The 14451-nt window shown below is 41.6% G+C and overlaps 1 protein-coding gene across 1 annotated transcript in view; it reads right to left on the bottom strand.

Annotated features, from left to right (window-relative positions):
* RASA3 (RAS p21 protein activator 3) overlaps positions 1 to 14451 on the bottom strand; it is a 198257-nt gene that overhangs the window by 114690 nt on the left and 69116 nt on the right. The window contains exon 3 of the mRNA XM_045007204.1: positions 138 to 241. Within this exon, the coding sequence (XP_044863139.1) occupies positions 138 to 241 (104 nt within the window). The remainder of the gene's footprint in view (positions 1 to 137; positions 242 to 14451) is intronic.

Here is a 14451-nt window from a genome sequence, read left to right as displayed (position 1 = left end):
AAAAAAAGGTATATCAATCACTATCATTACTGCCCATTCTAAGACCTGAATTCATATAGCTGCTTATAGTTCGATGAACATGGGAAATCCTGAAGGATTACAACTGCAATGAAAATAGGCATTTTATAAACACATACCTATGATGGAATCCCTTCGGAAAACATCTCTATCAAAAATGTAAAATGACAGGTGACGAAAACTCCGAGGAATTTCACAGTAAAAGTCTTCTCCATAGAAGGGGCTGGGGAAATAAGAAGAGTTAGTATTGGTATCTCAAAGTAGCAAGTTTGTTTTCATTTCGTACCCTGAATGTTGACTACACTTGCCTTTGTTAGGCTGCATCTGTGTGTATGCACTAAGCTACATCTCCAGGCACTATACCACTTTGATTTATTCCATATATTAAATGCCCTGCCACGCTCCTGCCTAGAAACAGCCCAGACAGGTCGCTGCTTGTGGGCAGCCACTCGAGATGAGTGACCTCCGGATTCGGCACCCTGCACCCCTTCCCGTGCCCCAAGCCCCCACTCCTCCCACCCAAACTCCCTCCCTAAACCCACACTCCACACACCCTCCAGCACCCCAACCCCCTGCCAGCCCCATGCCAACCAGACTATAAACTGGACTTTCAAGGAAGATCAGAAATGCTGGTTTATAGAGCTTTCCAGTTAGTGAAGTGCCGGATAAAACAGCTTTTACTGCATAAAACAAGAGGCAGACAGAAGAGTGAGCAAAAGTAACAGTGCACGTTAAATCGGCTCTTTGAATTAATTTAAAATGAAAACCTCACATCCAACTCCTCCACATTCTCCAAACAAAAATCTCAAATCCAAAACTGATTAAGACAATTGGTAGTAACTAAGCCTTTGAGGTGGGTTTGTGATGTTTATTATCTGTTAATACTGAATAGCCATTTCCTCCTGATTATGATATACAGAAGAACGATCTAGCTAGATCAACAGAAAACCAAATGATTTTTCCTACAGTTAGGCCAAATTGAAGAATGGATAAAAATATTTTTAACATAAAAATCTGTTTAGAGACTTAAGTAGCTTCCCTTGAATCCTACTAGTTTAAACAGAGAAACACCTCAGACTTAACAGCAACGCTTTCAGGTTTTTTCTATCCAATTACATGGTTAAGGAATTGTGTATAAGAACTACAAGCATCTATCAACATTATTTGTGCAGTGACAGGTCTATCGTACTAACACAGATTATTTTACCCCGAGACACTTAAACTCCATCCGCCCAGTCAAATCTACTGAAGCATGAGTCATACTGACAGATGCAGCAAGCACTGCAGATGTAGACTTAAAAATAAATCACTAATTCTAATTAATAGGCTGCAAGCCAGTAGTTTTTTTTGTTTAAACAGACCTCCCTATTGTCCTGGCTGGGCACAAGACTGAGAGACAGATTCATTAAAGCTACAGTATAAAAAAACCCTTAAACAATATTCTGTTAAAAGATTTAATACTCATCTGGGTTATTAATAGTTCCTTACATTAACTTTCCATTTTTCTTGCATTTTATCAGCATATGTCATTCCCTTGGCTCTGTCAGGACACACATACATTGCTCCTATTATACACAGCAAAAGCATTTTAGGTCACTGCACACCTCTTTTGTTCATACTGCTGCCTAGAACAAAATAAATTCTTAATGGATTTCTATACTCTCTTAATAGAATTTTGGCGCTAGCCAGTAAGCCTCATTCATTATATAGCAAAACATGGTTCTAAATATCATTTTTAGTGAGAACATGACACAATGTATTAATGGTTAAAGTCATGCAGTATTATTCAGAATTCAGAAAAAAACAATTTTTAAAAATACATTTATAATAATATATGCTGCAATGTTGAGAAATATGTCCAGGACTAGTAGAGCACTACTATAATTAAACATGGATCCCAAACGAAATTACACTACGTCATTTGGTCCCTCTCCTGCCCAGTCTCCTCTGGATGTCAGCATCTGCTCCCATTTATTGTGTCTCAGCCCCTGAGTATTTCAGAATTGTACTTGCATATACAGCTTCTAACTTCTTTGAGGCTTTGCAAAAGGTGTTGCATACACAATTCTTGGTGTCTCTACTCTTCAGTTGGACAATATTTACTTGGTAACGCCTTAGTTTAAGCAACTTTATAGATGTTAAATATTTACTTTACTCACAGATCGGGTACCTTTCAACAAAGTTTACAACATGTACTTGCTGCATTGGCACTTTTCCTTGTTAGCTATGACAGCGCGCCTCTAGTCACTTTTGCCTGTTTTCCCTCTATGAAGAAACCTTATTTGATCTTCAGGAATGTGATATTGTTTTTACAGATACAAAAGCTTTAAATTTTGCACTAGCACAAACTTTTCTACCAAACTGAGCATTATGAATAGCTCTTCTAGCAGAATGGTTCCTAATGGGGACCATAAGGCCCTAAACCTGCAAACACGTATGCAGTTGACTTCAACAGGACTACTCATGTGCACAAATTTAAGCATGTATGACAGAGTTGGCATGATCAATGCTTAAGCATTAAAGTTCATAGGTTTCTCTGTAGAAATTATGCTTGCTTCTTCTAGATGTGCTAGTAAATCTATCCATAAAGTCTGCCCTTTCCTTCCCATCAAATACTGATACACATAATGGGCTCCACTACAAAAAAGACACTGAAGAGATGATGCTTAGTAAACTGTTAATTATATACGCATTTCTCCATTATGATTCCTAGATTACTGTACCACCTGAAAGTCTGAGAGGTACAAATATACCTAAGAGTCTTTTCCCATATTTATTGCACAGTCCTTAAACTCAGATTAGCATTTGATATTAGTAAAAAAAATGTATTCAGGGACAGTAATTAGCCCCCCCAAACAGACCTCCAAATGGAACAGTCAAACCACCATCATTTGAAGCAGTCAAAAATAGAAAACAGAGGAAACAACATATGGAAGTACACTGAACATTTCTGGAGAGTGGCCCAGAGAAAGAAGTCTTTAAAAGCCTGTTTACAATACATGATATTGGAAAAGAGCACAATGAAAGGGCAAAACGCAAAGGAAATGCAGTTAGCTACATTATAACAGAATCCTGTATCCAATACTGGACACGAGACTTACTTGCATGAGTAGTCCCATTGAACTCATTTGTGTGCCTCACAGTAAGCGTTATTCTCACTAGTGGTTGCAGAACAGGGCCCTGATTTTACATTTTTAGAAAACTCTATTCAGTGCTTTCCTGGTTGTGGATTTTGCAGACCGGGTTTTACAATATCCAACTCCAATGCATTCAGGTAGTGTCTTTTTCCTATATTGTACTTTTAACTTATAAAAGTAAGCACATTTCTTACACACTGCACGTATTCCCTAATTGATAATTAAGCAGCAAAACTTTAACTGCAAGAAAATGCACATTAAATCTAATCTGATTTTCCCCCTTCCCCTTGAATGGTAGGGTGGCTTTGCAAAAAAACAATATCTTCTTTCTGAAGGAATCAAAAGGAACTACACAACTGCTGTGAGCTTCCACTTAAATTGCAAGCTTATCCTTAACGTATCTCTTCAAACAGTGCCCACTTTGTCTCAAGCCTGGACCTGAGGAGCAAGAGGTCACAGCAGTCAAACCCCATGATTTATTTCTCAAGCCAAATTGTCTTGAGCATCAGCCTCAGGGCTCCAGAAACCTTGTTCCAAAAAACAAAAATTGCCTCCCCAAAACAAAAAGGCAATCCACCCTGTTTGCTGCACTAAATGCTTTTATTTGACATAGAAATTAATAAAAAAGTCAGCAGCATCAAGTTACATAGCCCACAAGGGACTGACAAAGACTTAAAGAACAAATACCAGAATTAGCCCAGCTGAAGATTCAGAGATCTGTCAGAATTTAAATAAGTTCAACTTGAACTTTCAATTTAAAAAAAATTCCCTGGTAGATTAGATCTACTTTCTCATTAGAAGATTTAATTTGGTGAAGAAAATGGGATAGGGGTGTAGTTTCTGAACATCAGAATAAGCATCAATAATTGCAAAAGGAAGGGTTTAAAGTATCAAAATAGCTTCTGATTCTTTTTAAGTCTTGCAATGAATGCCAAGGGGATGGGGCTGTTGGAAACAGATTTGCAGTGACAGAAGCCAGGGCATGCCCTCCTTTTTACCTGGCAGTCAGCATGAAATTAGCCCTCTTTAAAGTAGGTTTGAAAATGTTTAAGTTTCAGAAATCCTTTGGCACAGGATATTGATTTTAAATTCCTTTATATTTTTATTAATTTAACCTGCCTTGGGTTTTATTATAAGGTGTCCCAGATACTTCGAGAGACTGGTGTTCTATACATAGAATAATAGCGCTTTTGAGTCACTAGCCTCACAACTGCCACATCCAGCTGTTGACAGTAACTACTCCATAACTAAGGGTGAAGCTAATATCTCATAAGCAGATTCATTTTGAATACACCTCTGTTGCCATCCCCCCACCCCACCCCCATCTGATCTTCCTGATGTTTCACATGCCAATCTCAACTGTTGGAGAAACGTGGTGGAGCAGGAATCTTCAGTGCATGATGTGGGCATGGAATGGGAGTCTGGGGAAGAGGAAGGGTGATTCTGGGGCAGGGGATGAAAGGGGGGAAATGACAGGAGACTGGAGGGCATGGAGAAAGACAAGGAAAAGCAGAGTCTGTTAAACACTTAACTTTAACATAATGTAGATTTTAAATCCCAAAGTTTAACCATGAGAAAAGCTTCCCCTTTTCACCATCTTTTACTCCATATTCCACCCAGGTTTCATCATCTTCCCTTTCCCTCTCTCCCACACACTTGCTAAAGCCCACTGGAGCGAAGCCCTTTGCTAGGCCTCATCAAGGTACAGCAGGACTCCTTTCCTGCAGATCTTTTATGCCAGCCTGATTCAGCAAGGTACTTATGCACATGCTTAAGCACTTCCCTCAGTTGGAGACTTGAACCTCTTTCCTCCAATGAGCAACAGCAAAGTCATAAATAAAAACTTCATTAAAAAAATGCAGCGCGATTTTCCTTAAAAAATTATAGTTAACACTGGAGAAATATTTTCCTCAAAAAATATCTGTTTTAGTGCCCAAATGTGAATTAGTCTGGAAATAGTAAAGGAATCCTTCCTGTCCTCTTCCAAATACTACTTCATTCACCCACTCAATTTACAGACAGGTTTCCGATTCAAGATCCTATTTCTGATTATCGCCTAGTCATTTTTTATTTTGGCCTATTAGAGTTGCCAAGTGCCCAGTTTTCGACCGGAATGCCTAGTCGAGAAACAGCTGGCTTCGCGCAGCTCCCGGAAGCGGCCAGCATATCCCTCCAGCTCCTAGGCACAGAGGTGGCCTGGTGGGCTCTGCGCGCTGCCCCTACCCATGGTACCAGCTCCACAGCTCCCATTGGCCAATGGGAGTTGTGGGGGCGGTGCCTGTGAACGAGGCAGTGTATAGAGCCTTCTGGCCACCCCTGCACCTAAGAGCCAGAGGGACATGTCGCCACTTCCCGGGAGCCACCGAAGGTATGTGCTGCCTGAAGCCTGCATCCTCTCCTGCACCCCGACCCCATCTGAGCCCTGAGCCCCCTCCCACACCCCAGACTCCCTCCCAGAGCTCAGATCCTTTCTGCACCCCAATCTCCTGGGCCCTAGGCCAGAGACCCCTCCCACACCCTCCAACCAGAGCTCACACCCCCAGCCAGAGCCCTCCCCAGCCCCATCCCAGAGCTCACACCCCCAGCCGGAGCCCTCCCTCCCTCCCACACCCCAATCCCCTGCCCCAGCAAGTGACAGAGGGAAGGGGGATGGAGTGAGCGGAGGGCGGGGCTAGGGTGTTCAGTTTTCTGCAATCAGAAAGTTGGCAACTCTACTAAGCATATGTTTTTGCAAATTCCAAGGGAAAGATGTTTAGGAGCTGGACTGGGGTGGGGTGGGGACAGGGGAGAAGTCAGGTGGAGTGAGTTTAAGCAATGAAAAATTATATAGGAGAAGATCTCTTAACTGTCAATTTTCAAACATTCTGGTGATTTGGGTTTTTTAAAAGATGCAGGATTTTGTAATTACTTATCAGGGTTAGCTAGACTCCACAGCACCATGTTCAACCTTAACTGTAAAAAAAAGTTTTGTTTGAAAAATACCTATTAAAAATCATCACAATCAATGTAAGGAAGGAACAAAAGTATATAAACTGAATCATAGACTAGAACGACTTCTTCGGTTTCAAATAATGTTGCAAAACCCAGCATTTATTTCTCAACACTTGGGTTTGCAAAAGCAGTCTTGTTCTCATTTTGGCACTGACAGTTCAGTGGATGAAGGGAGAGAGTTGCAACATGAATAATAATGAAACTGCCCAAACCAAACCTCTTTGTATATAGATTTTTCTTCTCCTTTTAAACCTGCCTTTGTACTTGAAAGTAAGGACCATTAACATGCTACAGAGAACTCTGCATCCTCTGACTAGTCCAACTTGTTTAGAAATACTGGATTCATCCTGCTGCATGAACTGAAGACCAGAGTTCACATCACAGTGTGAGATGGAAGAAAAATAAATAGACTGAAGGAGTCTACGAAAGGGTACTTGCCTGTTTCTGAACAATTCAGCATTTGGCTTATAAAATGTGCATACATACTCTGCAACATTTCATTAAGAGAGTGATGAGGGGAAAAAAAAGGATTCTTCAGAATACTTAAGACAGATAACAAGGGAATTGAATGAACTCAAATTCTGACACAGTGTGTGGTTGCTGCTACTATAGAACTATCAGGTGAGGATAGACAAGGTGAGATTCTGTAGAAGTAGCCAAAAGAGGCCGACAAGGGGTTCTGGGAATCTAAAACATTTGCTAAGAACACCCATACTAGATCTGAAACTCAGAGTTTTGGCAGAATATATACAACTGGAAGCATATGGTTACATAAGAAATACACCTAAAACAAATCCACACAACTTAAGCCATTGTGAAAGTACAGACCCTCTTCTAATATCCATCCACTGCGCATAAGCCATTTTCTCATAAGTAATTGGGCTGAAGGACTTGATAGGTAGTGCTGTGTCATGAATTCAAGCGCATATATACATCAGCAAAATCAGAAAATTATTACTGTTTTATCTACATTAGATCCAGGGTGGGGAGATTTTAGGTACAGATATAGTCTCAATTGGTGTAAAGTAGCCTGGCTCAGCAGAGGTCAATGGAGCTATGCCTACTTACACAAGTGAGGATCTGGCCCATAGTATTGATGTTTCTGCTGGAAAAAGAAGGAATCTTTCTGGAGTGCAAGTTTCTAGGCTTGAACAATTTATAAAGCAAAAGAACACAAACTGTGCATTATTTTTCAGCTAGTACCAAATAGAAAGAACAACAACATGATGTTTCTTTAAATTTCCAGTCACTAGGAAAAGGCAAGTGTTAGTAATGGGAGATTCGATCATTAGAAACGTAGATAGCTGGGTTTGTGATGACTGGGAAAACCGTATGATAACTTGCCTCCCTGGTGCGAAAGTTGCAGATCTCTCGAGGCATCTGGACAGACTTATGTGTAGTGCTGGGGAGGAGCTGGTGGTTGTGGTACATGTAGGTACCAATGACATAGGGAAGGGTAGGAGAGACGTCCTGGAGGCCAAATTTAGGCTGTTAGGGAAGAGACTGAAATCCAGGACCTCTATGGTGGCATTCTCAGAAATGCTCCCAGTTCCACGCACAGAGCCAGGTATGCAGGCAGAGCTTCAGAGTCTCAATGTGTGGATAAGGCGATGGTGAAGAGAGGAGGGGTTTAGATTCATTAGGAACTGGGGAAACTTTTGGGATGGGGGGAGCCTATACAGGAAGGATGGGCTCCACCTAAACCAAAGTGGAACCAGACTGCTGGCACTAAACATTAAAAAGGTTGCAGAGCAGTTTTTAAACTAGGAAAGCCGACTGCTGCAGTGAAGCATGTGGATCAGACAGAGACTTCTCTTAGAGGAGAGTCTATTGATAGAGATTCTCTAGGTTATACTCAGGAGCAAAGGATGGAAGAGGATAATGTAAGAGCCAGATCAGACGAGAAACATTCACATAAAGAATCAGACACATCAGAAAAGGGCAGACAAAAACAGTGACAAGTTTTTAAAGTGCTTGTACGCAAATGCTAGAAGTCTAAATAATAAGATGGGTGAACTAAAGTGCCTCGTGATAAAGGAGGATATTGATATAATAGGCATCACAGAAACATGGTAGACTGAGGACAATCAATGGGACACAATCATTCTGGGGTACAAAATATATCAGAAGGACAGAACAGGTCGTGCGGGAGGTGGGAGTGACACTATATGTGAAAGAAAATGTAGAATCAAATGAAGTAAAAGTCTTAAGTGAATCCACATGTTCCATAGAATCTCTATGGATAGTAATTTCATGCTCTAATAAGAATATAACATTAGGGGTCTATTATCGACCATCTGACCAGGACAGTGACAGTGACTATGAAATGCTAAGGGAAATTAGAGAGGCTATCAAAATGAAGAACTCAATAATAGTGGGAGATTTCAATTATCCCCATATTGACTGGGAACATGTCACCTCAGGACGAAAAAGCACAGACAAAATTTCTCGATACTTTAAATGACTGCTTCTTGGAGCAGCTGGTATGGGAACCCACAAGGGGAGAGGCAATTCTTGATTTAGTCCTGAGTGGAGCACAGGATCTGGTCCAAGAGGTAACTGTAACAGGACCGCTTGTAAATAGTGACCATAATATAACAAAATTTAACATCCTTGTGGTGGGAAGAACACCTCAACGGCCCAAAACTGTGGCATTTAATTTCAGAACGGGGAACTATGCAAAAATGAGGTTAGTTAAACAGAAATTAAAAGGTACAGTCACTAGAGTGAAATCCCTGCAAGCTGCATGGACGCTTTTTAAAGACATGATAATAGAGGCCCAACTTAAATGTATACCCCAAATTAAGAAACACAGTAAAATAATTAAAAAAGAGCCATCGTGGCTTAACAACCATGTAAAAGAAGCAGTGAGAGATAAAAAGGCATGTTTTAAAAAGTGGAAGTCAAATCCTAGTGAGGTAAATAGAAAGGAGCATAAACACTGCCAAGTTAAGTGTAAAAATGTAATAAGAAAAGCCATAGAGGAGTTTGAAGAATGGCTAGCCAGAAACTCAAAGGGTAACAACAAAATGTTTAAGTACATCAGAAGCAAGAAGCCTGCTAAACAACCAGTGGGGCCCCTGGATGATCAAGATACAAAAGGAGCGCTTAAAGACGATAAAGTCATTGCAGAGAAACTAAATGGATTCTTTGCTTCAGTCTTCACAGCTGAGGATGTTAAGGAGAATCCCAAACCTGAGCCAGCTTTTGTAGGTGACAAATCTGAGGAACTGTCACAGAGTGAAATGTCACTAGAGGTGGTTTTGGAATTAATTGATAAACTTAACATTAACAAGTCACCGGGACCAGATGGCATTCCCCCAAGACTTCTAAAAGAACTCAAATGTGAAACTGTGGAACTATTAACTATGGTTTGTAACCTGTCCTTTAAATCAGCTTCTGTACCCAATGACTGGAAGATAGCTAATGTAACGACAATATTTAAAAAGGGCTCTAGAGGTGATCCCAGCAATTATAGACCAGTAAGTCTAATGTCAGTACTGGGCAAATTAGTTGAAACAATAGTAAAGAATAAAATGGTCAGACACATAGAAGAACATAAATTGTTGGGCAAAAGTCAACATGGTTTCTGTAAAGGGAAATCGTGTCTTCCTAATCTGTTAGAGTTCTTTGTAGGGGTCAACAAACATGTGGACAAGGGGGAGCCAGTGGACATAGTGTATTTAGATTTCCAGAAAGCCTTTGACAAGGTCTCTCACCAAAGGCTCTTATGTAAATTAAGTTATCATGGGATAAAAGGGAAGGTCCTTTCATGGACTGAGAACTGGTTAAAAGACAGGGAACAAAAGGTAGGAATAAATGGTAAATTTTCAGAATGGAGAGGGGTAACTAGTGGTGTTCCCCAAGGGTCAGTCATAGGACCAATCCTATTCAACTTATTCATAAATGATCTGGAGAAAGGGGTAAATAGTGAAGTGGCAAAGTTTGCAGACAATACTAAACTGCTCAAGATAGTTAAGACCAAAGCAGACTGTGAAGAACTTCAAAAAGATCTCACAAAACTAAGTGATTGGGCAACAAAATTGCAAATGAAATTTAATGTGGATAAATGTAATGCACATTGGAAAAAATAACCCCAACTATACATACAATATGATGGGGGCTAACTTAGCTACAATGAATCAGGAAAAAGATCTTGGAGTTATCCTGGATAGTTCTCTGAAGACGCCCACACAGTGTGCAGTGGCAGTCAAAAAAGCAAACAGGATGTTAGGAATCATTAAAAAGGGGATAGAGAATAAGACAGAGAATATATTATTGCCCTTATATAAATTGATGGTATGCCCATATCCTGAATACTGAGTACAGATGTGGGGTCTCCTCATCTCAAAAAAGATATACTGGCACTAGAAAAGGTTTAGAGAAGGGCAACTAAAATGATTAGGGGTTTGGAACGGGTCCCATGAGAGGAGAGATTAAAGAGGCTAGGACTTTTCAGCTTCAAAAAGAGGAGGCTAAGGGGGGATATGATGGAGTGATGTGGAGAAAGTAGATAAGGAAAAGTTATTTACTTATTCTCATAATATGAGAACTAGAAGCCACCAAATGAAATTAATGGGCAGCAGGTTTAAAACAAATAAAAGGAAGTTCTTCTTCACACAGCGCACAGTCAATTTGTGAAACTCCTTACCTGAGGAGGTTGTGAAGGCTAGGACTATAACAGCATTTAAAAGAGAACTGGATAAATTCATGGAGGTTAAGTCCATTAATGGCTATTAGCCAGGATGGGTAAGGAATGGTGTCCCTAGCCTCTGTTTGTCAGAGGGTGGAGATGGATGGCAGGAGAGAGATCACTTGATCATTACCTGTTAAGTTCACTCCCTCTGGGACACATGGCATTGGCCACTGTCAGTAGACAGGATACTGGGCTAGACCCTTTGGTCTGACCCGGTACGGCCGTTCCTATGTTCCATTCTGTTTTCTACCACTCCTCTCATTTTTTTCCTAAAACTTCTTCAGCCTGTTCTTTTACTGCTTTTATTCTGTGTGGATATCTGGTGCCCTTACAGTCTCACCCTGCTAGCTCTGAACCCTATCCACTGGCTGACATACCTACCAAACACCAAAAATTCTCCCTTGCCCATTTCTAGTGACCTTGTGACTCTCACAGCTATCAAATTTCCTCCTCTCCCACAAAGAGAAATATCCTTGTCTGGTGGGATATTCAGCCTCTATCTGAACCCCCCCCCCCGCCCCAACAAAGGGGAACTCAAGTTATAGATGTGTTTACTTTTCAGTAATTTCTCAGGTTCTTAGAAAAAGTCTACAACAATGCTGATAATTACTCATATGGATAGCTTTCAATACTGATATGTATTCTCATTCGTAAACCCCTCAGAGCCTTACTGTTCACCATGCCTCCTCCCACAGCCCTGGTTCCCCTTCCGGCACTCTGTTCTGCTGTGTTACATGTCTCCCCCACAAAGTCTTGCTCATTCCCTGCCCCAATAATCTCTCATGGGCAGTCTGATTTGCCCCAAGCGCCTCTTCCTATACAGCTCCACTCCCCGCAAGCCCCCTTACCACATTACGCCATTAAATGTTGATACACGTCAATGTTTAGATCCATCAATGTTGATACAGATCAGTGTTTAAAGGCAAAATGTGGTAACTGAGAACAGGGCGGGGGGGCAGGCAGTGTGTGTAGGGGAGAGTACACTGAGGAGTGAGGCTGTTGTGAGAATTACAGTGGAGCAAATATATAGGCGAGAAGCTGCTCTCAAAGCACTGTTTATGCCATTTGGTTCAAAGCCTCCTCCCCCGTGGCCTTTATGCTGGGCAGAGCTCTGTATTTCCCAGAGGCAGGTGGGCAACACTGGAACATGTAAGGACTGATGTATCCAAGTAATTCTATCAGCTAATCTTGGCGTATCTCCAAAGTAAGTGGAACAACTATGTATTTAAAATTTGAGAAGTGGCTTGTGTCCAACACATCCGAATGCGAGAGAGAAGTTTGGGGTTGGTTAGCTAGAAGAACACAAATAAATGTGAGGAAAACAAAGCAATTTTTTTAAAGCAAGTATTTTAAGACGATATCAGCAAACATTCAATATTTTATTAAAAATTAGGGCATCTATATGGTTGGTTAGTGCACAGCAAGCCAGAGTCTAAACCTGTCACACGTTATCTGGCTGTGTGGATACTGCTCCTGTATACTACAAGTTCCATAATGTGCTTTGACATAGTGCCGCTCCAAACAGTGTGGACAAGCCTTTATACAGAACAGTAACTCTTTGCAAGAATGAATTTATCAAATTTAGTAACTAACTTCAATTGGCAAAGTGTGAAACAAAGGAACTTTATTCTTGTGTTAAGTTCAACATACCCTTAAACTATGGAGTTGCTACAGACTTCTCTTAATATTGTGGTCTCACTACTGTGAGGCTGCATCGGTATTTTCTGTTTTACAGGGTCAGTACCTCAGTGTCTCAGATTTTTCCAGAAGGGAGATAAATTAAGATTGCAAGGGCAATGTCCCCTCCAGCATTTCTGAACTTGAGTGTGCTTGACTTAACAGCCTTTTAATCCTTTATGTATTTTCCTAATTTTTTAATAGTTTAGTTTATTGATGACAGCAGCCTTAATTAACATTAAGCAAAGTCTATTGTTTGTGAATATGTATTATACATTCACACAAATACAAGTAGTATGTGGTTGGCACTTTCCCTCCCCGCCAAAGTCTAGGGACAGTAGACTCAAGGCCCAGGTGGATTATTTTCTCTTACATTCAGTTTTTGATCACTCTATCCAAGGTGTGAAAAATTCCTGTCAAGTAGTAAGGAGCACTAATGGATCATGGAGCCAAGACTGTGTGCAGGCAGGGTCCTCCTGCCATGAGATCCTGCCCCACCCCCTTCCTGGCCCTGTCAGGTGTAGGGCTTCACCAGTCAAGCTGGGCTGAGAGCTTTGTGCGGGGAGGGAAGGGGAAGGAATGAGCCTCCTCTAGCCTTAGCCACCCTGTACCTATGAGTATCTCCACTCCACTGCTTCTTCCAGTCAGGCATTAGAAAGCTGTCCTAGTAGAAACCTTAAATCTTTGAGTCAGTATAATATACCAGCACAACAGTCCTGTTTTGATGCCAAGAGAGGTTGGCTGGTGGAAATTATGTAAAACTCTTGACCAGGGGTCTGCAACCTCTGGCATGCGGCTCGCCAGGGGAAGCACCTTGGCGGGCCGGGCCAGTTTGTTTACCTGCCGCGTTGGCAGGTTCGGCAGACCGTGGCTCCCACTGGCCGTGGTTTGCCCTCCCAGGCCATTGGGGCGGCAGGAAGCCACGGCCAGCACATCCCTTGTCTGCGCCGCTTCCCGCCACCCCCATTGGCCTGGGATGGTGAACCGCAGCCCGCCGAACCTGCCGATACAGCAAGTAAACAAACTGGCCCAGCCCGCCAGGGTGCTTATTCTGGCGAGCCGCATGCCAGAGGTTGCCAACCCTTGCTCTTAATGATTTATTGGTCCCACCTGACTGCCCACTAACCTGGCTGCTCTCAAGTTTTTGAGGGGAATTTAGTGCTAATGAAAGGTGTAGTAATATTGTTACTGGCCTTGTGATTAAGGCACTGGCCTGGGAAGCAAGAGGTCTAGGTTGTGTGTGACCCTGGGTAAATTACTTAATCTCTGTGCCTCAACTCCCCATCTGGGAAATAGGGATAACAAAATGTTTCCTTTCCCAACCCCGTTAGCTGTTTAGACTGTACGCTCTTCAAGGCAGGGACTCTTACTGTGTGTTTGTACAGCACTTAACACAGTGGGGTTTATTGGCTGCGGCTTCTAAGCGTTACTGTAATACATGTAATAAACCAATGGCTCTCAAACTTCCCAGACCATTGAACCACTCTCAGGAGTCTGATTTGTCTTGCGTACCCCCAAGTTTCACCTCACTCAAAAATTACTTGCTTACAAAATCAGACAGAGAAATACAAAAGTGTCATAGCACACTTTTACTGACAAATTGCTTACTTTCTCATAAAGCAGCAAAGAGTCCTGTGGCACCTTATAGACTAACAGCTGTATTGGAGCATGAGCTTTCGTGGGTGAATACCCACTTCGTCGGATGCATGTAATGGAAATTTCCAGAGGCAGGTATAAATATGCAAGCAAGAATCAGGCTAGAGATAACGAGGTTAGTTCAATCAGGGAGTATAAGGCCCTCTTCTAGCAGCTGTGGTGTCATGCTTCTCATGTTTACCATATAATTATACAATAAATCAACTGGAATGTAAATATTGTACTTACATTTCAATGCACAGTATATAGAGCAGTATAAACAAGTAACTGTATGAA

Source organism: Mauremys mutica, chromosome 1 (assembly GCF_020497125.1).
Source record: "Mauremys mutica isolate MM-2020 ecotype Southern chromosome 1, ASM2049712v1, whole genome shotgun sequence".
Lineage (NCBI taxonomy): Eukaryota > Metazoa > Chordata > Testudines > Geoemydidae > Mauremys > Mauremys mutica.
This window is presented reverse-complemented; position numbering and strand designations above follow the sequence as displayed.